The 27,860-nt window shown below is 44.6% G+C and overlaps 1 protein-coding gene across 1 annotated transcript; it reads right to left on the bottom strand.

Moving 5' to 3' along the window:
- Positions 1–828: 828 nt before the first annotated feature.
- On the bottom strand, positions 829–27,807 carry ndufv2 (NADH:ubiquinone oxidoreductase core subunit V2). The gene is made up of 8 exons (XM_007897253.2): positions 27,724–27,807; positions 12,944–13,009; positions 8,847–8,909; positions 8,202–8,318; positions 5,420–5,588; positions 4,378–4,487; positions 3,684–3,760; positions 829–1,061 (listed from the first exon to the last, which is right to left on the bottom strand). The coding sequence occupies exons 1-8, from the start codon at positions 27,763–27,765 to the stop codon at positions 968–970; spliced, it is 738 nt and encodes a 245-aa protein (XP_007895444.1). The 5' UTR covers positions 27,766–27,807; the 3' UTR covers positions 829–967.
- Between the last annotated feature and the right edge of the window lie 53 nt (positions 27,808–27,860).

The following is a 27,860-nucleotide window of genomic DNA, read 5'->3' as shown; positions in this document are numbered from 1 at the left end:
CGTCCTGAGTTTACAAAATGAATCTCCAGAGATCACACATGTGTCACAACCTTGGGCAATAAAGTTTATATTTTGGTACACTTGAGTTGCATTTTAATTTTTTAAATCCAAATAAAGAATTGGTCTTTTTAGACTAATAAAATATAAATCTATTGTGAAACCATTTTCATCATATATAACATTTATGATTTGTCATGGAGTGTTTCATGATACCTTAATGGAAAAGATTTTGTTCAGCCACAATACACACTTGATCTCTACCACTCATATTGAGGCCCAGGCATACAATAGCCCTTCAGATGAATCTCCATAATATAATTGATAACATGGGACATAATACCTACACGAGCCAGGCACCATCTATTTTAAAGTTTACATAATCTGATTTTGAAGTCCTGGATCTTACTGGTTCTGGATTCGATTCCCGGGCAGGGCGAAACGTTAGGCAAGTTTCTTTACTCCACACGCCTCTGTTTACCCAGCAGTAAGTCGGAACCTGGTTGTTAATCGATTGGCAGATCGCTTTTCCAGGAGTGATAATCCCTTCAAAGAAATAATAATTTGATCACTCGACTGTTTGGTGTGCGCAATTGGCTGCTGGATTTTGCCTACAAAATATACGGTCAATTCACTTTATAGTGTATTCTGTGAAGTACTTTGAAGTGTTTCAAAGACGCGGTAAGGCGCTATATCAAATGCAAGGATTATTTTTGAGTGATGCAGTATAAAAGTCTGGAAGAGTAGAAATTAAAGCATCAAATCATGCATAATATTTGCATATATCGCACAATACTGAGCACCGCCCCCAAATGAAAAATGGCTTCAGGCTTCACATTAAACATTTTATTTACATGTGTAGGCTGTGGAGAAACACTTGCATAAATATACAAGTCTAACAATGGGAAGAGAGCTATATATTCACAAATGCCCATGTTGGTTTTATTCTGTTCTGTAGAGGAAAACAGATTTAAAGATCTGGTCGAACTCCAAAACCCGGTCCCTTGGGTGGTTCTGTCAATGAAGTTAAACCTCCAGCAGGCTCACAGGAGAAACGGCCATTTCTAGAAAGTCAATTGAAAACAAAGCATTTTGTAAAATACAAGAATAATAATTTTGTGTAGTAGTAATTTTCCTCCACCTTTACCAATATGCATCAGCATTTGACAATACCATACTAATGGTACTGCTCAAAAGAACTACATATAGAGAAAGTACTGCAAGTTCAATATAAACTTGAAATTTCAGATTCAAACGCAGCCCTACCATGTCACAATGCAGCACATTACTATATGAACATACAAGTGTGTCAGCTTGGCTCGGTGGTAGTACTCTCACCTCTGAGACAGAAGGTTGTGGGTGCCAGTGCCATTCTGTTTGTGGGACATGGCTGTGCACAATTGTGTGCTCCTGTGCTTGCTTACAAATACAACAACAACAAGATTCCATTTATAGAGCGCCTTTCACGTCGGGAGGACGTCCCAAGGCGCTGTACAGTTGGGTCAGGACCCGAGCATTGGGGGGAAATGGTGAGGGGAGGGAAGGGAGGGAGCGAGGAGGGGTAGAGAGTCGAGAGGGGAGCTGAAGGCACGGTCAAAGAGAAAGGTCTTGACACCGGCCTTGAAGGAGGAAAGGGAGGAGGCGATGAAGGCACTGGGGGATAGAGTTCCAGAGCCTCGGGGCTGAGAGGCTGAAGGACGGCCACCGATGGTAGGGCGGTTGGGGCGGGGGATGTGGAGCAGAACGGAGCCAGAGGAACGGAGGGTATGGGCAGGTAAGTAGGGGGATAGTAGGTCGGAGAGGTAGGAGGGAGCAAGGCCGTGAATGGCCTTGTAGGTGAGGATGAGGATCTTGAATTCGATCCTCTGGGGGATGGGGAGCCAGTGGAGGCGAGCGAGGGTGGGAGTGATGTGGTCCCGAAGCCTGGTGCGGGACAGTACACGAGCTGCAGAGTTCTGAATGACCTGCAGCGTGTGGAGGGAGGTGGCGGGAAGGCCGGCGAGGAGAGAGTTCCCATAGTCCAGCCTTGAGGTGATAAAGGTGTGGACCAGAGTTTCAGCAGCGTGAGGGGTGAGGTAGTGCCGTAGTCTGGCGACATTCCGGAGGTGATGGAAGGCAGTGCCAGTTGTGGCGCGGATATGAGGGAGAAAGGACAGCTCAGGGTCGAACAGAACCCCGAGGTTCCTGACTGGCTTTGAGAGGTGGAGAGTGCAGCCTTGGATGCTGATGCTGTCAGAGTTCCAGAGCCAAGGGGCTGAGAGGCTGAAGGCCTGACCACCGATGGTAGGGCGGTTGGGGCGGGGGATGAGGTGCGGAGGCGCTGACTCGAGCCAATCAGGAGGGCCTCAGTTTTACGCACGTTGAGCTGAAGAAAGTTGTCTCTCGTCCAAGACTCGATGTCGGACAGGCAGGCTGTCAGGACATCGGGGGTCATGGAGTTGAGGGTAGAGGAGGAAAGGTAGAGTTGGGTGTCATCCGCATACATGTGGAAGTTAACCCCATGTCTGCGGATGATGTCACCAAGGGGGAGCGTATAGAGGGTGAAGAGGAGGGGACCGAGGACAGAGCCCTGAGGGACACCGCACGAGACAGTGCGGGGGCTGGAGGAAAAGCCATTCATGGAAACAAAGTGAAGACGGTGGGAGAGGTACGACCTAAAAATGCACAATCACTCCATTTCACAGCAATAAGGTGCTTTCCCAAATGCAAAGGTTATTACTATTAAAAGACCATGCTACCAAAATGTCCCCTTTTTAAACAAAAATGATGAGATTGCCAATGAAAAATGGGTAGATATTACTTTGATCCATTAAACTGAAAAGCCATTAGTACAATGCATACACTACTCCTGTGCAATGCCTCTTACCCCCCGATCATTTTTGATACTTGTTAAAAAAAAGTGAAATTTATTGCTTATTCTAAAAAACTAATAAAAATATACAGTCGGCACTTTGAGAGCTAATGGGGGTAGGGGTAAAATTCAGCCATTAACTACTATTTGGGCTTGGCCTGTGCTAAGCCAACCTTTCAGGGTGCTACAAATGACCATAATGGTGAGGGGGGTAAATAGTTACTGCTCTTAAACAATGACAGTGCACATGTGTAAATTGGGATTTGTCTCAAACTGTGATCCCTCCTCTCTTCAGAGTGCTAGTTTCTAAATTCACAAAATATATTCCACTTTACAATATATTCTGTGAAGCGCTTTGAGACGTCTCAATGATGTGATAAGGCGCTATATCAAATGCAAGGATTATAAGTTCACATGTGAAGAGTGAGTACGTAAACCAGAGGGTTGCATGTCTTATGAAGCAGTGCTACAGAAGGAGTCAGTTGAGATGTATAAAATCAAACAACACATCTCAGGGATGGCAACAACTCTCCAACAATCAGTGTTCTTCGGATGTCCTCCCGACGAAAAATACGCTATACAAATGTAATTTTGTTCTTCCTTCAGCACAGTATCAGAGTGTAAGCTAAACTGTTTGTTCAAAGTCACGACAATGCGGGTTGAACCCACAATTTTCTGACTCAGAGGCGAGAGTGCTTCCAACTGAGCCAGACTGATAAAAGCATTTAGGGTTTAAAATAGTACTGTACATTAAATTACAGATATTGAACTTTCTATTCAAGCAAAATATTTTTTCACATTGGAATTCACATGCTATTCAAGGAATTATATTTACCTTGGACCAGGTATGGGGATCTTGCCAGCTTTAAGGTCATCTATTATTTCCTCCATATCTTTGGGAGTTAGATCTTCCTATAAATGTAAATGAAGTTAATGGGATGAAAATAATATTCCAGATACAGTCTGCATTTTAATACAAATTTAAGCACATTTTCAGATAATCAGAACAGCACATCTGCAATGAGTCATGAAACACATTTCCCAGAATAAAGGTTAAAAACACAAATTAATTCAGGTTTAAAAAGGTAAATTCCGAGCTTTTAATGATCTCCCAAACTCATTAATGTGGCCAAACCAGATAAGTCATATGCCCATTCCACATCAGTGATTTGTTTGCAATTTTGCAGATAATGTAAAAATTAATTCATGCTGCAAACTAGAAACTGGAGGAATGTTCCATGGTACTGAATAAAAGCCGTTTGAAGCCTGACATTTTCCGTCAATCCTAAAATGTGCCTACAGGCTTTGGATCCTTTTGAAGCATCTTATACCACTTTATCATGGTGACTTAATAAGTGATAACCCAGTTTCTTCACCATCAATGTTAAATCCCCGAGGCATTATTGCTTCAAGTTTTAGGTTTTTTAAAGCACTTAAATCTGTATCCAGTACACGGTTTACCAGCCAGATATGTTCAACAATTGTGCTCTGGCAGCATGCAAATGCCTAAAAGTGCTTAATAGACTTACATAATAGCTGTCATTAATTTGGACCATTGGGGCATTCACACAGGCACCCAGGCACTCCACTTCTGTGATAGTGAAGAGTTTATCTGATGTAGTTTCCCCAATTGAGATACCTGAAATAATCAAACTTTTTTATATTAATACTGTAGTGTGCAAGAACATACTCACATATTGCAGACACTTTGCAAAAACCTCACCAGCTATGGACAATACGCTTGGGGCTCTATGCAGACAGAAGAGGAAAACACAGCTGAGCCCAATCTTATCATTTGAAATCTACCTCAAAGACGAGTCTCTGGATATTGATGAAGAGCAGGAACACTGGTTGATTTCATCTGCCATACCATGGAGCACAAAGACAGACGTATTGTAATATTCCAAGTGCTGCCAGAGCTGAGACTCGGCAGGGTGGGGTTGAAACCTGGTCTGTTTAGTTCAATTGCTTGTTGGAAAACTTGCTAAGTGATTTCAAGAGGTCAAATTATATTTTGCAACCAAGTGTTTCCCTAGATACAGTGCGACAGAAAGAGGAAATACTTTTTAACAGACATTACTGCTTTAATGAGAACCATGGATAATATATATATATATATTTGTATGAATGAACATTTTCAATGCCTGATTTAAAGACAGGTATCTGTAACTACCCAACCAACCAACAAGGCCAGTTTTCCACGGTGGTACTGAAATGCTTAAACAATTTCCTCTGACCAGACTTGAAAAACTTTACTGGCAATCATAAAAGGATGGAATATTTTCCACTCTATGTTTCACAGGAATATACTTCTTTATATACACTGCACTTAAAATCCATGACACGGTTAAACAGTATGAATATATCATAAATTTGATTAGAAGTCAAGTAGATAACCAAGGTAACTTGGTAAGTAGATCAAAAAAGTACAATGATATTTGGACATTTTTTAAAAATGACACATTTGGTGAAACTAACTGAACAATTTTGGAGAGTAACGTGATTCAGAACTGCTGGTAATTAATTGGAACAAAAATAAAAATAAAAAATATCTGACAATTCTTCGCTTACCAAGCTTTTTCTTGATGCATTCTACAATGCTGTCGGAATTTCGCAGCATGCAGGGTGTGGTGGTACAGATCTGAATGTGGTATTTTCCCACAAACTTCCGATTAAACATGGTGTAAAATGTTGCTACTTCATACACCCTCATTGGTGGCATTTTCAGAATATCAGCAACCTTTAAGACAATACATTGTAGAAATTACATTTAAAAGGATACAGAATCCATCAGAACAATAGAAATTTGCAGCACAAAAGCAGCTATTCAGCCTATTGTGCTTGTGCTGGCTCTTCACTCAGAGAGTAGTGAATTTGTGGAATTCTCTACCTCAGAAAGCTGTGGATACTCAGTCCTTGAACATATTCAAGACTGAGGTTGATAGATTTCTAAAGGATAGAGGGATTAAGGGATATGGGGATAGGGCGGGTAAATGGAATTAGGTTAGAAGATCAGCCATGATCTTATTAAATGGCGGGGCAGGCTCAAGGGGCCGAATGGCCTACTCCTGCTCCTAAGTCTTATGGTCTCTATAGCTTATCCAAAACAAATGGGGTTACAGTTGCTTCCTGTTTGACTGCCCATTTAGCCAATAAATTCTCAACACAATACTGGAACATAATGACTGCAACCAACAGGAAACAATTAAAACATATTATTGTGTACATTTTCATTACTTCTCCCTAGTATGAATCAATCAATAGGCTGAAAACAAAAGACAAACAAAGAAATGAGGATGTATTTGCACTTAAAAGGAATGCACAATACATGAAAGTTTCAAATATTGAAAATGAATAGTATCTTAGAAAAACGTAACTATTCCCACACACTGCTGCATTTTAGCAGGAAAAAAAGTAAGTCTTATACATGAAGCTGCTCAAACATTCATTGTCCACTCATGTCCAAGAAATCTGGCAAAATATTCTTGTTTTTAGTAAGGCATCATGTATTTTGTCACTTTTCAGAATGAAAGGATTGTAGGCATCAATTCACAATCAATGTAAATTTAGTTGACATTTTTACTATTGGGATGCCTGCTACCGTCAGAAATGATGCATGTTTCTGTGATCATTTTTGTCCCCTGGGAAATGGCCTCAAGATTGCTAGCATCAACCTTGGAGCTCAAAATATCACTGACGCAGTCTACTGAACTGAAAAAAAGCATCAGAGCAGAATTGCATTAAACTGGAACAGAAGTCCTACAAAAGTGTGTCTGATTAGATCTAAAATGCAGCAACAAATAACAGATGGCCAACAGTAAAAAGCATCATTTATACCATACTGAATGTAGGTTACTTCTCAGTAATTCTATCCAATCACTATAGGTAGCAAATAAACATTTTAAAGGATGTCCCCTATGTTAGAAAGGAAAACTGAAGTTTTTATTATTGTCTAAGCTGCTGATAGAAAGGGACAATACATATTGATTTGACAACTGAAGAGAATTGCTGAGAACAGATCATGCAGCAAAACACCAGATGGCCAGTATTACAACCCTGACTTATTTACATGCTTTATACAAAATTTGGCTTTCTCAGTAATTCTGAAACGTCATCTGATTGACCTAGGTACAAGCTTTGTGAACATTTTAATATTATCCTAATTCCCTCCTGTTCCTAATATACATAAATGATCTGAATTTTGCAGACTCAGTGCAAGCTTTCACCCACAATATACAGTGAATCCACTTTACAATATATTCTGTGAAGCACTTTGAGACATATCAACTACGTGACAAGAGGCTAAAAATGCAAATGCAAGGATTATTATTATTTTCAAGGTATTTAAATTTGAAGTTGACCCCGAGCCGGGGATGGGGGGGGGGGGAAATGTAGAATCTAAAGAAACAGCCCCAAGATCTTGACAATGTTTACATCTAGGCTGTAAATAACTTCAATGCAGATAAATGTAACAAACTGTACACAAAAGTAAAAATAGCATTCTACGGATGCCAAGGAGGAAGCTGAAAAGGGCAAAGGGGTGTTAAATCACTTGCTGATCACCAAATGAAAATAGTGTGAAGCAGCAATAAGTATCAAACAGGATGCTTAGCTCCAGTGTCAAATCAGCCAAATCCCCCAAACTCATGCTCAAACTGTACAGTGCCACAGTCAAAGCTATACTTGGGGTACTGTGTGCCATTTTCATCATCACAATATAAGTGAGTTGGCTAGGCCCCAGAGGCAGAGCAGAGATCACATATATGATTCCCAATCTTAGATGAATACAATTTGGTGTTTTCAATCCAGAAAAGAGAGGACCTAATATAAGTCTGTAAGATATTTAATTAACAGGATAATGTGAACATTATGTTCACATGTTCCAAGGCAGCTGGACAAAACACAACCCCCCCACCCCCCCCACACCGTATTTTTAATAGTTCAAGAATGACATTAGTAAATATCTGCCCACAGGTCGTTTGACAATTTCTTAGCCTTTTTTTGATTAGTCCAGTATGTGACTCACATGCAAACCCATCACCATGCTTAAGATTATCCAAACCAGACTGAGTTCCACGAAAATATGCCACTTGTGCTTCAAAATTTCCCAGTGTTAGCAAGATAATAATAATCCTTGCATTTGATATAGCACTTTTCACGCATTCTTGACATCTCAAAGCGCTTCACAGAATAGTCTGTAAAGTGAATTGACTGTATATTTGTGAGATAGTGATTTGTAGTGAGATTATTCACTAGGTGCGGGGAGGGAATGACAAAAACAATGTAGGTGTGATGCAGTAATTCCCCCCCTCAATCCCAAATTACTGTACTTTAGATCATGCTTATTACTTACCGTATTCATGGCAGAAATAGGCAGCCAACCATGCTGCCTCTGGGCAAGATCTAACACTGGGATTACAGCTGCTGATTTATGCCCCTCTGGATAGTTATTGAGGATGGACTCTATCCGCTGGGAAAGCAAACATATATAAGAAATATAAGAAAAGTTTCCCTCAAAATATAAAAACACTTTAGATACTGAGAAAGGCTTTTTAAATTAAGTGCCATGGAGCTTCTGGAATGCCTGAAATTGAGCCCAGCAAAGGTTACTGTGTTCCAAGGAGCTTGGAAGATAGGGCTTTGATCATATTCAGTAATGTGTGCAAGTCAGAATTTGTGAAATTTGGTACCTAATGAAACTTTCACTTATAATACTAAATTATGAATCATTTGGTGTTCACACAATGAATATGAATAGATAAAATTAATGTACAGCAGGATATAAAAGCTCTCTGCAACTCTGCTCAGAACCCATTTGAGGAAATTTGCAAGTGGGAATGAACCTGATGCAGAGGTGGTCAGTACTCCTCAGCCTTGCTTCCCAACACTATTATTGAAAGTTACAATTGTAATTCTGTTGAATTCTCCGAGAATGGCTATTTGAAAGCCACTTCAAGAACAGGAGGAAAGACAATGAAGATTAAAATTTTGGTTTTACCTTGAGGTTATCTGCTGTGAAGTCAAATGGTGTATCTTGGTTATTATCAGGAGTATCTCTGTGCTTCAATAAAAAATAAAACACAAAGAACATTTTAGTACAGTCATATTGAACTACCGTTCACTTCACCCGATTCTGATTCCAAGGCAACCTGATTATTACTAATATTACTAAAAACCTAACTACGAGAATTGCAAACATTTCTGCGTAAATACATTTTGGGTTCACAACTGACTCTATTCAAAGCAAGACATTATTTTTGGTTAACTTCTCTACTAATGGCACCACCCTGCTGTTTGAAGCCCAAAGGTTTCCAATAACAAGCTCTGACTCAATTTCACATTCTGCGTTTTATGCAAACGACTCTCTGTATTCCTCCATTATCCGTACTGAGTGTCAACAGATTGTCAAGGGGCTCATGGAGGGTTCGCCTACAAATACACTGTCACTTTAAATCATGGGACGTTTTGAGATGCTCATTGACGTGATAAGGTACTATATCAAAATACAAGGATTCAGATGCTAAAATAATGCTATTCCTATTTTGGAACTGGTCAAAGATGGCTATACAATACAAAATTACATTTGTATAGGCCCTGTCATGTCGGGAGAACGTCCCAAGCCGCTTATGCTGTGATGATGAAAAAAGTTATCGGATATAGAGTGGGGTTAGACGAGGAGGAATGATTCTCTAAGGTACTGGGAGACAGTGGAGGTAATGAGAGTGCAGAGATGCTAAGGAAAGCATTTGAAAGATCCATGCTCAAGATGACAAAAATATGTCAAAGGGTTTCAACATCAGTGAGTATGGGGTAAGGTTAAGTTAGCAGCATTTTGGAGTTGGGTGATTGCTGTCTTGATGAATCAGATACGGGCCTAGAAACTCAACTCAAGTCACGCACAAGGTCAAGTTTGTGTACCACCTGGTTCAGTTTGAGCGGTTGATGCAACAACAGTGTGTCAGTACTGGTGAAAAGCAAACGAGAAGAATTAAGCCACAATTAAAGAAACAACTTATGAAACCACTTTGTGAAGATTATAAAGTGATTTCTACTTAGCATATCTATTCACTGCATTGACCATTCAGTACAGGAATCTGATACTTAAAAGACATTAACAGTGTAAGGTGATGATTTTTGCTAGGTACACTTGGTGTTCACACTTAGTGTATCCTGACAGAAAGAGTATGGCTACAGCCACCCCCCGCCCCCGCTCGAATCTCAGGCGCAGGCTGGTTTCCATGAGAGAGAGAGAGACTTTGTTCTTCAGCCTATGTGTTTTCTGAAGGAGAATGTAATGGTGGCAGACACAAATTGCTCCTGGAGGCAGCTTGAACAAAGACATCCTCTTTGATAAGAGGATGTGAAAAGTGATTAGAAGGCCCGAAGGAATGCAAATATAAAACAAAGAAAGAATCAGCATGAACTGGTCAGGAGTAGTTTCGGCGAAACCACGAGGGACACCTGGTCAGGGGCTGGGATAAGAGTACACTATAAAAGTGTAATACCCAATAAATCAAAGGGAGAGGAAGACACCGACGGAGAAGGACAAGGATCGCTAAGCGGTCACCATCTCTCCCAGAGGAAGGATTTAATCACCCTTGAATCCATACTTCGCATCCCTAGTTGTCCTCCCGACGTGAAAGGCGCTGTACAAATATAATTGTGTTGTTGTATGTATGGTATAACGGCTTATCAATGTCACTTTGGTTGTATTAAAATACTAATATCTTTCTGAGGAATGCTGATCAGCCTCATTGTATTACATCGTGAGGAACTATAAAACCTTAAAACAGGAGGCTGCAGGGTTTAATCAATTTGATATCAATTACAGCTTTAACCCCCAGTCTGGCATTTCTTTGCCAAGGTATATGCTGCGTTTAGAAATGTCTCAGCAGAGCCGTGGCAATGTCAGAACCAGTGTTTCTATCCCAGATGCAGTCCCTTATGAGTGCATTTGTAATATTTGCAAAATGTTTCCATGTCTTTAAATCATTCTTGACGTACTTTGCAATTTCAAATCCTAAATTAAAATACAAAATCAGATTTGTTTTACTGCCTCGGTGTTTGTGGATTGCTAATACATTTCTCCATTGTATGAAAGCATATTGTTGCAAGTGATATGGATGGATTTCCAATCGCCAGGGTTAAAAAGCTCCCCGAGTGACTGAGCTCAGTTTAGATTGCCATGTACTTACTGAGCTCCCCATTGTAACAAAGTCTGCTTGTTATAAACACATCTGGCAAATCAGATATAATAAGCAGACTAGGTCCAGAAGACTGAAGTGTGGGGCGGACATTAGCGAACTGATAAATAATGCATTTAATCTAGTAAATTATGTATTTAACAGACATGCTCCCTCACGAATCTGCAGCCAGTATTTGTTCAGTAAGGTCACTTAAAAGCTAAGACAATATTAAAATGTGTTTGTCAAATATGGCTTAGCGTTATCTTTACTCATTCTGCAATTAAAAAACACAGCATTGTGTTGCTATGGACTGCTTTATCAAAGTAAAAGCATGAAGAAAAATCCCACTGACTGCGATGAAAGCAACTGTAGAATACCACCAGATATCGATCGCAAAACTGCAGTTGGCAACCCAACTGGATTAGGTGATTTGTTTTGGCTGACCTTTACAAACGTTTGCCACTGTTACAAACTGAGGAATGCCCAAGGATAATAAATACTATGAGTACTTGAGCTAAGTTTCATCCACAAAATACAGTCACTCCACTTTACAGTATCTATGCTAATAAAGACAATATGTCTGTGTGTCTATCTGTGTATCCACCAATAACGCAATAACCGATTGACGTAGAGACATGATTTATGCCCCAACGGAAAGGTCTTACATGCATGAGTGTCATGTGCATCTGTTTTTCCGGGGATCTCCCATCGTTGATAGGCTATACTTAAAAAAATGTTTTAATTTTAAGCCCCAAAATGTGAAGTTTCTTCAACAAAGTAGCCAGAGCAAAGCAGGGTAGTGTCTTAGAGTGCTTAACAGTGGCAAAGGCTGATTCCCAGTCAGGTGAGTGGCTGTAAGCACGGTGGAAGAGGAAGGTTTTCAGGTAGGGTCTTGAAAAAGGGGAGAGAGGGGGCAAGGCAGAGGGATTGAGGGAGAGTGTTCCAGAGTTTCAGGGCATCGTGGCTGAAAGCGCGACCTCCGATGGTGGGGCGGAGGGTGCGAGGGACGAACAGGAGGCCGGTGTCAATCGAGCAGAAGTGCCGGGTGGTGGATTGGCGAGTGAGGAGGTCAGAGAGGTACAACAACAACAAGATTCTATTTATAAAGCGCCTTTCACGTCAGGAGGACGTCCCAAGGCGCTGGTAGGGAGGTGCCAGAGAGTGCAGGGATTTGAGCACAAGTGTGAGGATCCTGAAGTCGATGCGTTCAGTGATGGGGAGCCAGTGGAGCCTGGCCAGAACTGGTGAGGGAAGTATGGGTACGGAGTTTGGTCTGGGTAAGTATGCGGGCAGCAGAGTTCTGAATGAGCTGGATCTTTTGAACAGTGGAGCTGGGGAGACCGGCGAGGAAGGCCCCAAGCGGGAGGTGATAAAGGTACACACGAGGATTTCGGCTGCATTTGGCAAATGTATGGCAGACTTTCTTTGCCTTGCAATAACTGCTCGATTACACAGTAAACCCCTTTGGTGAGTGTAGCTTTGACAGGAGTCCTCCCACAGGAGTCCTCCCACGGGAGTCCTCCCAGCTTAGTATAGATAAAGACAAAATGTCTGTCTGTCTGTCAATCTACATTCCATATTGGATCCTTTGGTTGCAAGTGAAGCTGCAACGGATATTTCTCTCTAGTATTCTATGAAGCGCATTGAGATGTCTTGATGATGTGATATGGTGCTACATCAAATGCAAGGATTATTAAATTCCCCTCTTCAATGCAATATCATGTTAACTGCGCTTCTTTCCAAAGGTGCTGGGACGTCCTTCCTTTGGCCAGGATCAAATGGGCCAAAGAGCCTTCATCATTCAAACATCTTGTGACCTTGTGAAGTGAATGACAAAATGCTAACATACTGAAACAAAGTGATAAAATATTAAAACTTAACAAATCTGGTTTAAAAGTTATTTGCTTACCACATATGAAGCTGCATTGCCTCCTGCACACTTTGCTGTCCTGTGCACATAGCGGATCTGTTTCACCTAGAAGGAAAAATATAAACAAAAAATAATTACTGTACAATCTCCAAGTCAATATTTAGAACATAAAAGTTGTTTTATTCTGGATCAATATCAACTAGTAGTCTCATCAATCGAGAAACAGCTGACGAAAGGTTAATGACCTAATCTCAAAATCATTTCCCACAGTAGTGAAAAGACATACAATAATAATAATACTTGGATTTGATATAGCGCCTTCTGTGTGCAATTGGCTGCCGCGTTTCGCCCACAAAATTCACTTTACCTCTCAAAGACGTGATAAGGCGCTATATCAAATGCAAGGATTATTACTATCATGTCTATCACTATCACTTCTATTACTATCAAGTGGAGTCCTGTAGCTCAGTGGTTAGAGCACTCGCTTTGCAAGTAAGAGACCTGAGTTCAATTCCAGGCAGAGGGCGAAACCTTGGGCAAGTTTTCTTACTCCACACAGAGCCTAATAATAATCCCTCCAAAACCAAAAACAATAATAAATTGGTCATTTTCAATCTACGACTGTTTGTGGGACACTGCTGTGCGCAATTGGCTGCTGCGTTCGCCCACAAATATACAGTCAATTCACTTTACAGTGTGTTCTGTGAAGCGCTTTGGGACATCTAGAAGATGTGAAAAGCGCTATATCAAATGCAAGGATTATTATTATTATGTCATTGAGATGTCTCGAAGTGGTTCACAGAATATACTGCAAAAAGATTTTGTAGGTGAAACGTAGTAGCCAATGCGCACAAATATGAAATCTAAACATTCACCAAAATAACATAAACAAATTTACATTTATATAGCACCTTTCACATCGGGAGGATTTCACAAAAGCATTTAACAATCAATATGTTTACTAAAATAATTTAAAATCTATTTTTATATTCTGATACCTCTGCGACTTCCTAACCTAATATCAGCCTGTCCCCTCCCTGCTGCCCAGCCTGCCCCACCATCAGCGGTTGGGCCTTCAGCCTTTCTGCCCCCATCCTTTGAAACCCCATCCCACAGTCCCTTCGCCTTTCTCCTTCCCTTGCCTACTTTAAGTCCCGTCTAAAGACCCTCCTCTTCGACCGTGCCTTACGCCACCCTCCCACCCCTGCCCTTCACCCCTACTGACCCCAACTCTCAGCTCGGGTTCAAAATCCCTGATTGTCCAGTGCTCTAGAACGTCTTTCCGACGTGACGGGTGCTATACGTGTAACTTGTTGTTGATGGTACCCAATATTCTACCAAAAAGAATGTATATGACATGATTCCAGGGCTTTTCCCTTCACCGAGTCATGCAAAAAGGATGTGATAATCCTGAGTTTATCTCACTGGCTGACCTGGAGAAAGGAGGCAAGGGACTAAAGGAGGAGACAAACAGAAAACAAATATGGTGTGCAACGAGGCACACTGGACTCTGAGCATGGTTCATTATGGAATGACAGAAAGAGGATTCAAATCCACTTGACATTTTAAGTGATCTCACCATTGTGGAGAGATGCCAAATTGAAGCAAAGGGGAAAAAATATATATATCATATACACCAGAGCAGTGAGATTCAAAGCAGCAGTGGTAAACAAACACTCAGATTTTTACACAGTACTGCTTTTCATGTACAGCCCAGGAATAAATGTGGTGATATTCCCCTACTATTCCAGGTTTAGGATATCACTGTATTAAGTCCTTGAATTTAAGGCCTTCAGCTGTAAATAGCAGCTGTTCACGCTGAGTTTGACATGACAACTGGCTCCCGAAGCAGAACTTTACTAAGTTCATCAATGAAAATTCAGCTGTAGTTGACAGTGAAAATGTTATCAGATCTGCACTTGATCAAGACCAGCAAGAGTTTGTATAGCCTTATGTCTGACATCGCAGAAGCCAGAGTTAGGAATTTTTTCAAGTTCAATCTATCAGTGCTGTAGATTTTTCTCCCTTTTGAAATGGTATGTTGTAGAATAAATGTAGATGATTGTACAAAAACCTGTTCTGTCTTGTCAAGATACGGAAACATGCTTTTGCGACCCAACTAGCTACTAACTTCTCTCATCTTTCTGTTTGAGATTATAAATATAAATAAGCAATCCTTTCATTTGATATTGCGCCTTTCACGTCAGGAGGTCGTCACAAGATTTACTGAATGTATTTTGTAGGCAAATACAGCAAACAAATTGTACACAAAAATCTCCCACAAAATGCCATAAAGTGAATTACGAATTTTATGTGGGGTATTGTTGGCCACGTCTCTTTTTGAATGGTGTCATTGGGATCTTTAACATCCACCTGATCAGGTAGACAGGACCTTGGTCCAGCACTTTAGATAATGCAGCACTACCCCAGCACTGCACTGGAGTAACAGCTTAGACCAATAAGTTGTTCTGTTTTTCTTCCCCTGCCATTCTAACGTTCTTCTTCCCCCCTCTCCTGAAGAGGGTAAATCATGCTAAAAACTACTGTTTTCTGCCTCCCACTCTCTGGACCTCCATCCGAAGGCACCTCCATCTCGCTCCCTCCCTTGCCTCCTTCAAGGCCCATCTCAAGAGCTTCCTCTTCGACTGTAACTTCGGTCATTCTCCCACCTCGACTCCAACCCTCAACGCTTGGGTGCAAACCCTTCACTGTCCAGCGGCTTGGGAAATTTTCCAACATGAAAGTGGCTATATAAATGCAATTTGCTGTTATTGTTTTCCAATGTTGAGAACAGTAAACTAGATTTGAGGGAGCCAAGAGTACAGACAGAAGAATAGGACTGGAAGCACAGTTAATTCAGGTTTGAAAAGAGGAAGGTAATGAAAGACACCACTTTATTAAAAAAACAATATAAAACACAGTTGGTTCATTTACTTTCTGTACTGCCTCCAAACCAGTTTGATGAGGTTCCTGGTAAAAGTCTGATCAAAGTACAGAATTAACCAAGGAAGTTGGTTCTTTGCACACCTCAAGTTCACTGGGTTCCATTTGACAATATAAACAGGATGCAAAGTACACTTAAATAGTGCAATTACAGAAGCACCCTATGAAACAAACATGACTGTTGCTATAGTTATGCAGCACTTTGGAGGTTGGATCAGACCCAGAATGGCAATGTAAACTTAATTTGGTTTCCTTTTAACAAATGTCATGAACCAGATAAACCAGACCCATCTTAGGGGTTGATATCACTGATAACAATTCAGGCTTATGCAGTTTTGCCAGTTAAATCACACCCACCTTATCTGGAAAATACTTCTGTACTGTACCACCAACCACTCTTTCCTTATAATGTGCCAGAACTACCCCCATTTTAAATAAAATGCTATGTTTAGGTGCACTACTTATTTTTTTCATAAGAAAAGGTCTGGAACTGCCCTCAGCAAGTAGCTGGAATAACAAGCAGCTCCACTAATCTACCCACGCAAATCCAATGTACCGACCCAGATTATGATAGCAGCTCTCACAATGACTAGAGCGAGTACAGTGTGTGCTTATGTTAATTCAACTGTTTTATGCTGTCTGGATCAATAATTCCTCCAACGAACAAACAGGATCTTTCTTGAAAGGCAGATAGGAAAAACAAGAGGAAAGAATCTAATGTGAACAGAAAGCGAAAGATTTTTTAAATGCTCAGGTTCAGTTTACACTAGTCCCATCAGTAACACTGTTGTAAAGCGCTCTGTGTGAAGGGCGCTATATAAGTGCAAGTTGTTGTTGTTGTGAAGAGATTGAGTCAATGTACATTTACTACCAATCCCAATGGTGATTTCAGATGCCTCAGTCAGTAGCAGGAAACTAATAATAATAATAATCCTTGCATTTGATATAGCGCTTTTCACGTCGGGAGGACGTCCCAAAGCGCTTCACAGAACACACTGTAAAGTGAATTGATTGTATATTTGTGGGCGAACGCGGCAGCTAATTGCGCACAGCAATGTCCCACAAACATTCGTAGATTGAAAATGACCAATTTATTATTGTTTTGGGTTTTTGGAGGGATTATTATGCCATGACCATCGTTACTGACAGGGGAGTGAAGCCATTAAGTGTTGTGATGGCATTGGTATCAACCAGCACTCCAAGTCTCAAGTATACGTCTAGTTACACCAGTTTGATCATGTCTAGTTACACTGAATTATCCAATTCTATGCATAATGTTCCGGGCTCCATTTCGATTTCTGATTTCAAACTGATGGCTTTTTGATGGACTTCTGAAAAAATGAAATGCTGCCACATTGAATGAATTGTGAAGACGGGGCTTTGAACAAGCTGGGCATGACCTGCTGATTTGTAGATCATTCCTGAAAGTTTCCATCAGAGGCATTCAGGATCCAGGACTCACCAAATTAATAATAATAATCCTTGCATTTGATATAGCGCCTTATCACAATAATGAGACATCTAAAAGTGCTTCACAGGATTTTACTGTTGAAGTGCATTGGCTGTGTAGTGATCGTGCAGATAAATTACTCACAGCAATGTCTCACAAATAGCCATTGAGTGAATGATCAAGTTTATTTGGGGAATTGTTGGCTAGAATACCTGGAGAAATTCTCTTCTCTTTTTAAGTACCTGTATGCCATGGGATCTTTAACGTGCACCTGAACAGGTATATCAGCATTTGGTTTAATGTCTCATCTCATGTTTAATGGCACCTCCAACAATTCCAGCAGTATACTGGAGTGTATCAGGGTGACTGGACATAATGGGGTTTCACCTGCACGTCAGTCACTTCTCCTCCCCAATCTCTCAGTTTTGAATCACTCTCATAAGGTTCAGCTGCTTGCGATCCGTCCCTCCTTCCCTCCCTCCCTTATGCCATTGTTTGGCTTATTTTCCCATCACAAGTACTCATCTTACAACAGAAACTGCAATGTAGCTGTGCAACAGAGTGTTAGACCGGAACTTAGCATCTGCTTGTTTTATGCCTGAATGCAATTCAGAAGCAAAACCCCAGAATATGAACATACCAACTGACAAGGCACTGAATGCTAGGAAAAATCTAATCCAAACAAATTTTCTCGACCGATTTCTAAGAACTGACTTAGAAGTCCTGTCGCTCAGTGGCCCATTGCTGTGGTTTGAGCACTCACCTCACAAGCGAGAGACCTGGGTTTGATTCCCAGCAGAGCGAAACCTTGGGCAAGTTTCCTTACTTCACACACCTGATAATAATCCCTCAAGAAAAAAAGCAATAATAATTTGGTCGCTTCAATCCACGACTGTTTGTGGGACACTGCTGTGCGCAATGGTTTGCCGCGTTTCACCCACAAATATACAGTTAATTCACTTTACAGTATATTCTGTGAAGCGCTTTGAGACATCTAGAAGACGTGAAAAGCGCTATATCAAATTCAAGGACTATTATAGGATTATTATAACTGAATCAGATACAGGGTACTCATTTTTCTTCAGAACATTTGGAGAAATTTAACACAACTTTTCTGCCTACTGTTGTTCATGGAATCATAAACTGTCACAACAGAGCAATGGGTCATTTGGCCTATTACGTGTGCACTGTTTGTTCGCCACATGAGTCACTTAGTCTAAACTCTGTCCTGCTCCCTCGTCGACCGTTCAGTCACAACTTGCTATGGGGAAAAATGATTTAATGTTTGAGGCTTAAAAGGCGTGGGCAATTAATCCTTTGCATCAGATCTTCAAAACTATTCATTTTTACAATTTTAACTGAGGAGTATTGCGACCGTTCGGTTGCTCTTTTTGGAGAACAGTTAGAGAGGCACCCGAGTCGATCAATAATATGCAGAGTGGCCTCGAACTCATGCTGTGACTGCTGGCCTTCCCCAAATATCTATCTGAAGGGCAGCAGCAAATCCCACAGAGGCCTGGGAACCTCACTGGAGAGACCTGTCTGGCACTTTTGTTCCCTGCTGCATTTTACAGCATGTATTTCTTTTAACAGTTCTATTATGTGGGCCCGTTGTGGTGTCGTTGCCAATTACCACAACCACCTCTATACTGCCCCTGAGATGCATCTTGATTGAACTTCCAGGGACTGTTTGCAAATAGCCCTGATTTTAATAATTCCGATAGTCTTGGCCTCTCCCCCTTGTTGCCAGATTAAATGGAGGAGATTTATAGCCATTGTGCATGTACTTTGGATTGGAGGATCGATTTTTTTTTAATCAGTTTGATTTCGAAATTTGTTCTTACCCTTTGACAGGCTAACTGCTACCATCTTTTCTCTTTCTTTCTTTATCATGCAATGGTTTCCAGAATAGCATGATTTTGTGTTTGACATCAGTAGGGGGTGTCCATGTATCATACCATAAATTCACAACTCTACAGAGCCTGGAAGCAAATTTCCAATAAATATCTTTGATCATATCTTTGAGTTTGTCACTGGGCTGCCAGATTTGCGTGGCTTTGGGATTCTCACTGCCTTTGAGTAAAAAACGATCCATAGCCAGGCAATGTATAAATTTGGGTGCTCCCCAAGTGTTGTTTCTACTTTTTTAATTCTTTGTTTTTACTTTTAATCTCGTTTCCATTAATTCTTTATCAATGTACATTTAGTTTTCAATGGACTTCCCAACATCTGTTGTAGCAAAACATGGTTAAACACCGTTCCCATATAACACATCTTAATCAACTGCATTAAAATCAAAATTCCCAAAATACAAAGAGCTTTAAAATTGAATTGGTCAGTGGCTGCAGAAACATAACCTGACAAACAAAGTACAGCTGCAGCCACCTCCCTGCTCATCTCAAGCAGCCAATGACCATGAGCATATTATTTTTCCATGAGTAAAGAACTTATAAGGAGTTGTCCTACAGATGTGTTTTTCAGCCTTGAGAAAGGAGAATGCTATGGCACAGACACAGATGGCTCCAAGAAACAAGAGTGCCCACAAACCACCATTTCTCTCCTCTCTTCAAGCACGAGAACTTCTTTCTTCCAAAATAGATAGTTGTAGCCACTGGTAAAATAATTATTGTGCCATTCGTAAATCTCTCCCCAGCAAACTGTCCTTGAGATGTCCTCCCGAAGTGAAAGGTGCTACACAAATGTAATTTTGTATCAACATCAAATTAGGCCGTTTGACACAGATGGAAACCAAATTAGAAGAAGAGAAATCAGTGGGGATGTGGGCGTGTAAGGATTTTGGTTTTAAAAACTTGCAACATCGTAGAGCTCTTTGCAGGAATGGGATTGGGCACCAAGCAAGGGACAGGGGGTGAAGGGGAAGAGGGAGGTGGTCATAATCGTGTTCAAAGAGGTAGGATTTAAGGTGGGGCTTAAAGACGGAAAGAGGGGAAGAGGCTGAATGGTAGAAAAAGTTCCAGATTTTAGGGGCAAAGGAACTGAAGGCTTGGCCACTGTTAGTGGTGTGGTGTGGTGTGGAGAGAGCAGCGGACATGCAGCAAATCCAAGCTGACTTGAGAGAAGGGTCAGAGGGAGGAACAGGGTAGGAGGTCAGCGAGATAAGGAAGTGCTGGGAGTAGATGGATTCCCCAAATGCACTATAATATTGCACTATGTAATAAAGCACTACAATATTGAACATGGGCAAAGTGGATTTGGTCAGCTTGCTACATGAGATCTCCTCCATTGTGTAATAAACTGTAAAAAGGTTTTGGATTGTCCCACTGTTTTTTTCATGAAACAACCTTACACAAACCTTCAGTGCCAAGATTAAAAAAGGATTTAGAAAAATGCAGTTGAATGTGCAAAATCAATACTACCCTCATTTAAAATTGGCTTCCAAATATCAGTTGAATTGTTTGCATTTTAAAACAGCTCCCGGTTGCAAAGAAAGGTTCAAAAGTAGTGTAATCAGGAGCCCCCTGATGGCTTAGCATAGCAATGCCACTGCAGTGTAAAGCAGAGCTGCACAGACCAGGAGTATCCCAGATCCTCGTCTGCGCTGTTACCTGATCTCAGCCAGAGAAGCAACGGGGGCATTGGAAGGGGGAAATCAATAATTGTTTCTATAGTATTATAATCTTGGGGATGGGTCTTTCTTTCAGCCCCCACCACGTATTGATGTCCACTAATACCAGACATCCATATGGTAGCCATTCTACGAGTGTTTATGCGAGAGAAGAGAGGAGGGGGACAAGAAAGAGAGAAAGAGAGAAGGGTCACAGCCAAATCAAACACACGCTTTCCAGCAGGAAGCAATCTGAAAATAATTTCCCCTCGCCCAACAGCGCAGATGGTCTGACACCAGTTGCAGGATCCCTATATCCTCCCTGGCAGAAATATAAAACTGTAGGCCTCTGCAGTCATTAAATGAATGAACAAAGAAACTCTATTGCACCATAGACCTGCAGTGTACTAGAAAGGCGTTATAATGAGGTCTGTCTGTAGTACAGTATGAAAACAACCATGTTGCATGGTAAAGGTGATTAAAGGTGATTAACTGGCTGGCTGGCTTCCTGTGCAGAGATATACATGCTATATGCAGTGAGTGCCACTAATAATTTGGTTCGTCTATGACCTTCCTTTTTCCTTCTCTCTTTGCCTCTCTCCCCGTGCACAACTTAGGCTTCAGGTTCGATCCCCAGCTTTCCTTTGCTACCCCGACATCTGTTCCCTGAACCAGGACCGCTTTTTGCCACCTCCATCACATTGCCCACCTGTCCGTACCTCACAACCGAAACCCTCGTACACGCCTTCCCGGCTGGACTATTCCAATGCCCTCCTCTCTGGTCTCCCCAGCTTCACCATACACAAAATTCAATTAATTCAAAACTCCATCTCCTGGATACTCAACCGCCCAAAACTCCGTAACCCCATCGCACCAGTCCTTGCCAAACTCCACTGGCTCCCAATTACTGAACGGATCAATTTCAAGATCCTCTCACTCGTTTTCAAATCCCTCTATGCCCTTGCATCTCCCTTCCTATCCGATCTGCTTAACTCCCACTCCACCACTCGCTGCCTCCACTCGGTTGGCACCAACCTTCTATTCGTCCCTCATCCCCTCTGCTCCACCATCAGTGGCTGTGCCTTCAGCCACGACGCCTCAAAACTCTGGAACTCTCTCCTTAAATCCCTCCATCTTGCCCCTTTCTTCCCCAATATCAAATCCCGCCTAAAGACCTCCATTTTTGATCGTGCTTACGGTCACCTTCCCTCCTCCCTCTCCCTCCCTCTCCCCCTGGCTCGGCATCAGACTCTGCCACTGTCAAGCGCTCCAGGATGCTCCCCGCATGCAAAGTAACAAATGCCGTGCTCTCTCTCTGTGCCCAGGGCTCCCTCTGCCTCCTCATTCTCCTCAATCTCTCTGCCGCATTCGACTCAGTTGATCACTCCATCCTCTTCCACCGCCTCTCCTCCCTCATCCACCTTAGTGGGACCACACTCGCATGGTTCGAGTCCTACCTGACTAACCAGCAACAATATATCTCGGCAAACGGTTTCTCCTCCCGTCTCTGCCCAGTCACATGCGGGGTACCCCAAGGTTCCATCCTTGGCCCCCTTCTTCTCCTCATTTACATGCTCCCTCTTGGCGATGTCATCCACAGATATGTGTGGATGACCCCCTAATCTACTTCTTCTCCAGCTGCAACTTCCATTCCGCTGATGTCCCGTCAGCTTCTTTGACGGACATCAACAACAAGATTACATTTGTATAGTGCCTTTCACATCAGGAGGACACCCTAAGGCAATGGACAATCAGTTGGGAGTCAGGATCAGGGAGGGTGGAGGGCGGGGGGGGGAAGGAGGGTGAAGAGGAGGGCCTTGAGACGGGCTTGCCCTCCAATAGTAAGGTGAGCGAGGCGAGGGACGTGAAGCAGGCCGCAGCCTGCTGAGTGGAGGGAGCAACCAGGTTGGTAGGGGGTTAGGAGGTTGCAGAGGTAGTGGGCAGCAAGACCTTGGAGGGCTTCGAAGGTGAGGACCAACATCTTGAACTGTATCTTCTGTGTGATGGGAAGCCAGTGGAGTCAGGCAGGATGGGGGTGATAGAGTCATGGAGCTTGGTGCGGGAGAGGACACGGGCTGCAGATTTCTGGATGACCTGCAGCTTATGGAGGGAGGATAGGGAGGCCAACAAGCAGGAAGTTTGCATAGTCCAGCATGGATGTTATGAATGTGTGTACAAGGGTTTTGGCGGCCTGCGGTGTGAGAGTGGCGGAGCCGGGTGATGTTGCAGAGGTGTGGGAAGGCAGAGCGGGTCATGGCGCAGATGTGGGGTAGAAAGGATAGTTGAGGGTCAAGCAAGACACCAAGGTTCTGGACTGACTTAGTAAGGTTGAGTGTGCATCCACGGGTGGTGACGTTGTCAGTGCCTGAGGTGTGGAGACACTGACGGGAGCCAATCAGGAGGGCCTCGGTCTTGTTGACGTTCAACTGAAGAAAGTTAGCTCTCATCCAGGATTTGATGTCTGACAAACATTCTGTCAGGACAGCAGTGGTCATGGAGTCAAGGATGGAGGCAGAGAGAAAGAGTTGGGTGTCATCCGCATACATGTGGAAGCTGGACCCTGTGTCTGTGGATGATGTCACCAAGAGGGAGTATATAGATATTGAAGAGGAGGGAATAGAGCCTTGAAGAACGCCGCACGAGACGGTGCAGGGCTAGAGGAAAAACCTTTTGTGGAGTTGAAACAGAGACGGTCTGAGGGGTAGGATTGGAACCATTCAAGGACAGAACCATGAAGGTTGAAGTGAGAGGAGAGATGGTGGAGGAGGATAGAGGGACAGTACTGAAAGCAGCAAAGAGATCAAGGAGTACGAGGAGGCAGAGGGAGCCCTGGTTGCAGATGGACAAAATGTCGTTTGTTACTTTGACCAAAGCTGTTTCTGTGTTGTGGGCACCTCGGAAACCTGATTGGAGGGGTTCGTGAAAGGAGTGGTGGGAGAGGAAGGAGCGAAGCTGGGAAGCAACGACTCGTTCCAGGACCTTGGAAAAGAAAGGGAGTTTGGAGATAGGGCAGTAGTTTGAGAGCAGGAATGGGGTCCAGGGAGGGTTTTTTCAAGGATAGGTCTGATGAAGGCCGTTTTAAAAGGGGTGGGAATGGTGCCAGTGGTCAGGGAGATGTCTATATCTGTGAGTGGAAGGGCAAGGAGGTGGAGCTGGGAGGTAAGGAGAGCGATAGGGATGGGCTCAAGGGAGCTGGTGATTGGTTTCATGGGGGTTATAGTGGTACCCATCTCCCCCACCTCAACCTCCGCAACATCGCCCGGCTCCGCCACTGTCTCACACCGCAGGCCGCCAAAACCTTCATGCATGTCTTCATTACATCGAGGCTCGACTATTCAAACTGATTGCTTGTTGGCCTCCCCAACTTCTCCTTCCACAGGTTGCAGATCATCCAAAACTCTGCAGCCCGTGTCTTCTGCCGCACTCGCTCCGTGACCCTACCACCCCCATCCTCGCCCAACTCCACTGGCTTCCCATCACACAGAGGATACAGTTCAAGATCCTGGTCCTCACCTTCAAAGCCCTCCATGGTCTTGCTCCCCTCCTACCTCTGTGACCTGCTAACCCCCTGCCATCCTGTTCAGTCCCTCCGCTCAGCAGGCTCCAGCCTGCTTCACATCCCCCGCCTAGCTCACCTCACTATTGGTGGGCGGACCTTCTGCCACTCTGCCCCCACCCTTTGGAATTCCATCCTGCAGTCCCTCCACATCGCCCCCTCCCTTGCCACCTTGAAGTCCTATCTCAAGACCCTCATCTTTGACTGTGTCTTTGATTTCCCTGCTTCCCCCGAGCCCTCCACCCTCCCTGACCCCCACTCAGGTCCGAAACTCTATCTGTCCAGTGCCTTGGGACATCCTCCCGACATGAAAGGTGCTATACAAGTCTAATTTTGTTCTTCTTGTCGTTGTAGTGAGAAAGGAGTGGGAGACAGATTTGAAGGTGTGGAGGAAGGGATGGGTAAGGGCTGGGGTGCTAGGGGGAGATGGGGAAGGGGTAGTGGAAGAGCTGAGTGAAACCCCTCGACTTTGATTTCGAGGAAGTCCAGCATCACCTTGCAGTTGGCGTTGGAGAGGGTGAGGCGTGAGAAGGTGGGTGGAGGTGACTTTCGTGAGTAGGAGACGGTTCGGGAAGTGAGTGGAGCAAAGGCATCGAGTGGTGGAGAGGGAGTTGTGGAGGAGAGTGACTGAGGAGGATAGATCATTGCGGGAGGAAACCCAAAGGGGAAGGAGTTCAGAGGACTCCAAGGCAGCGGAGAGGGAGTGGGGGGAAGATTTTTTTTCTAGGGACGGTAGAAGATGGAGGTGGGTTGACTAGCGGTGGGGAGAGGGATTGAGTAGTTAAGGGAGATGAAGTAACAGACCGAAATGGCTTTGTCAGTGATGGTGAGGTCCGAGACGGTGAGGCCCTGGGTGATCACCAGGTCGAGGGGGTGACTGTGGAAATGGGTGGCAGAGTGGATGTGGAGGGAGAGGTTAAGGAAGAAGAGGAGAAAGGAGAAGTCAGCAGGAGGGGGTGAAGTGAAGATTGAAGTTGCCTAGGACGAGGAGGCGTTCCGAGCAGAGGGAGAGGGTAGATAGGCGGGTGGAGAGGTCAGGGAGGAAGGTGGGGCGATAGATAAGGAGAATTTTACTCCTCTGTAGTGTTTCAAATGTATGCGGTACTTTATCAATGCAGCTGGTAGATGTAGTTGTGGTGATGTGAGTTAGGAGATAATTTCCATTAGGATTTATATTATTTGGGACCAAGAAATCATTACGACTTAGCCGTTTATTTAACTTGTAAAATCCAAAGAAATCAAGTTTTTTTTTAGTAGGAAAACGAATGGGATTTGGGTGTATCCAAGACTTATAGAGTCAGACAATTATATGACCTGTAATAAGACGTACTACAGAAACTATTGTTGATTCCTCCCTCTAAATACCGTGGAGTCCTGTAGCTCAGTGGTTAGAGCACTCGCCTTGCAAGCGAGAAACCTGAGTTCAATTCCAGGCAGAGGGCGAAACCTTGGGCAAGTTTCCTTACTCCACACACCTAATAATAATCCCTCCAAAACCCCCAAAAATAATAAATTGGTCATTTTCAATCTACGACTTTTGTGGGACATTGCTGTGCGCAATTGGCTGCCGCGTTCGCCCACAAATATACAGTCAATTCACTTTACAGTGTGTTCTGTGAAGCGCTTTGGGACGTCCTCCCAACGTGAAAAGCGCTATATCAAATGCAAGGATTATTATTATTATGGGATCTTTAGCATCCACTTGAACAGTCAAACAGGACCTCGGTTAACGTTTCATTTGAAGGACGGCACTTCCAACAATAATAATAATCATCCTTGCATTTGACATAGCGCCTTATCACGTCATCGAGACGTCTCAAAGTCCTTCACAGAAGATACTGACTGTATTGACTGTATTTTGTGGGTGAAACTCAACCTCCCCCCCTCCAACTATCAGCCTACACTGGGTTTACGGTCCAATGTGGGGCTTGAACCCACAACCTTCTGACTCGTGGATGGTGAGAGTGCTCCAGACTGAGCCAGGCGGCTGGGCTGGTCAGGGCAGGGCTGGGCAGGACAGGACAGAGCAGGGCTGGGCAGGGTAGGGCTGGGCAGGGCAAGGCTGGGCAGGGCAAGGCTGGGCAGGGCTGGGCAGGGCAAGGCTGGGTAGGGCTGGGCTGGGCAGGGCAAGGCTGGGCAGGGCAAGGCTGGGCAGGGCAAGGCTGGGCAGGGCAAGGCTAGGCAGGGCAGGGCAAGGCAGGGCTGGGCAAGGCAGGGCAAGGCTGGGCTGGGCAAGGCTGGGCTGGGCAAGGCTGGGCTGGGCAAGGCTGGGCAGGGCAAGGCAGGGCTGGGCAAGGCTGGGCAGGGCAAGGCTGGGCAGGGCAAGGCTGGGCAGGGCTGGGCACTGCTGGGCAGGGCTGGGCAGGGCAAGGCAGGGCTGGGCAAGGCAGGGCTGGGCAAGGCTGGGCAGGGCTGGGCAGGGCAAGGCTGGGCAAGGCTGGGCAAGGCTGGGCAGGGCAGGGCAAGGCAGGGCTGGGCAAGGCAAGGCAGGGCAGGGCTGGGCAAGGCAGGGCTGGGCAAGGCTGGGCTGTGCTGGGCAGGGCAAGGCAGGGCTGGGCAGGGCAGGGCAGGGCAAGGCTGGGCAGGGCAAGGCTGAGCAGGGCTGGGCAAGGCTGGGCAGGGCAGGGCAAGGCTGGGCAAGGCTGGGCTGGGCAAGGCAGGGCTGGGCAGGGCAGGGCAAGGCAGGGCAGGGCAGGGCAAGGCTGGGCAGGGCAAGGCAGGGCTGGGCAGGGCAAGGCAGGGCAGGGCAGGGCAAGGCTGGGCAGGGCAGGGCAAGGCTGGGCAGGGCAGGGCTGGGCTGGGCAAGGCAGGGCAGGGCTGGGCAAGGCTGGGCAGGGCAAGGCAGGGCTGGGCAGGGCAGGGCAGGGCAGGGCAAGGCAGGGCAGGGCAAGGCAGGGCTGGACAGGGCAGGGCAAGGCTGGGCAGGGCTGGGCAGGGCAGGGCAAGGCAGGGCAGGGCTGGACAGGGCAGGGCAAGGCTGGGCAGGGCTGGGCAGGGCAGGGCAAGGCAGGGCAGGGCAAGGCTGGGCAGGGCAAGGCAGGGCAGGGCAAGGCAAGGCAGGGCAGGACTGGGCTGGACAGGACCTGCTGTAATAAGAGGGTGAGTGAGGAGTCAGCGCTTGTGTCTGTGGTGAAGGTCAGTGGATGCGGCGCCGCCATAGCGACTCCCGGCCCAGGCCCGGGCCTGGTCTCCGTTTCCCACTCGCTGTGAGACGCCCAGTTGCCGGGGCGCGAGAACCGGCACTAAGTTACCGTCAACAGCCGCTTCCCTGCCTCTCTGCAGGACACCCGGAGTCCGGTACTTACCGAGTGGGAGACGGCGGCTCGGAAAGGGCCCGACAGCAACATGGCGGCGCTCAGACCCGAGGGCGGCCACTGCGCAGGCGCGTACGGCGGTCTCACAATCAAACGCAGAGCAATCCATTCATCCACTTGCGACGAGC

The sequence above is a fragment of the Callorhinchus milii genome, unplaced genomic scaffold, assembly GCF_018977255.1.
Source record: "Callorhinchus milii isolate IMCB2004 unplaced genomic scaffold, IMCB_Cmil_1.0 Scaffold2, whole genome shotgun sequence".
Lineage (NCBI taxonomy): Eukaryota > Metazoa > Chordata > Chondrichthyes > Chimaeriformes > Callorhinchidae > Callorhinchus > Callorhinchus milii.
The sequence above is the reverse complement of the archived record's forward strand: the minus strand, read 5'-3'. Positions and strand labels throughout refer to the sequence as shown.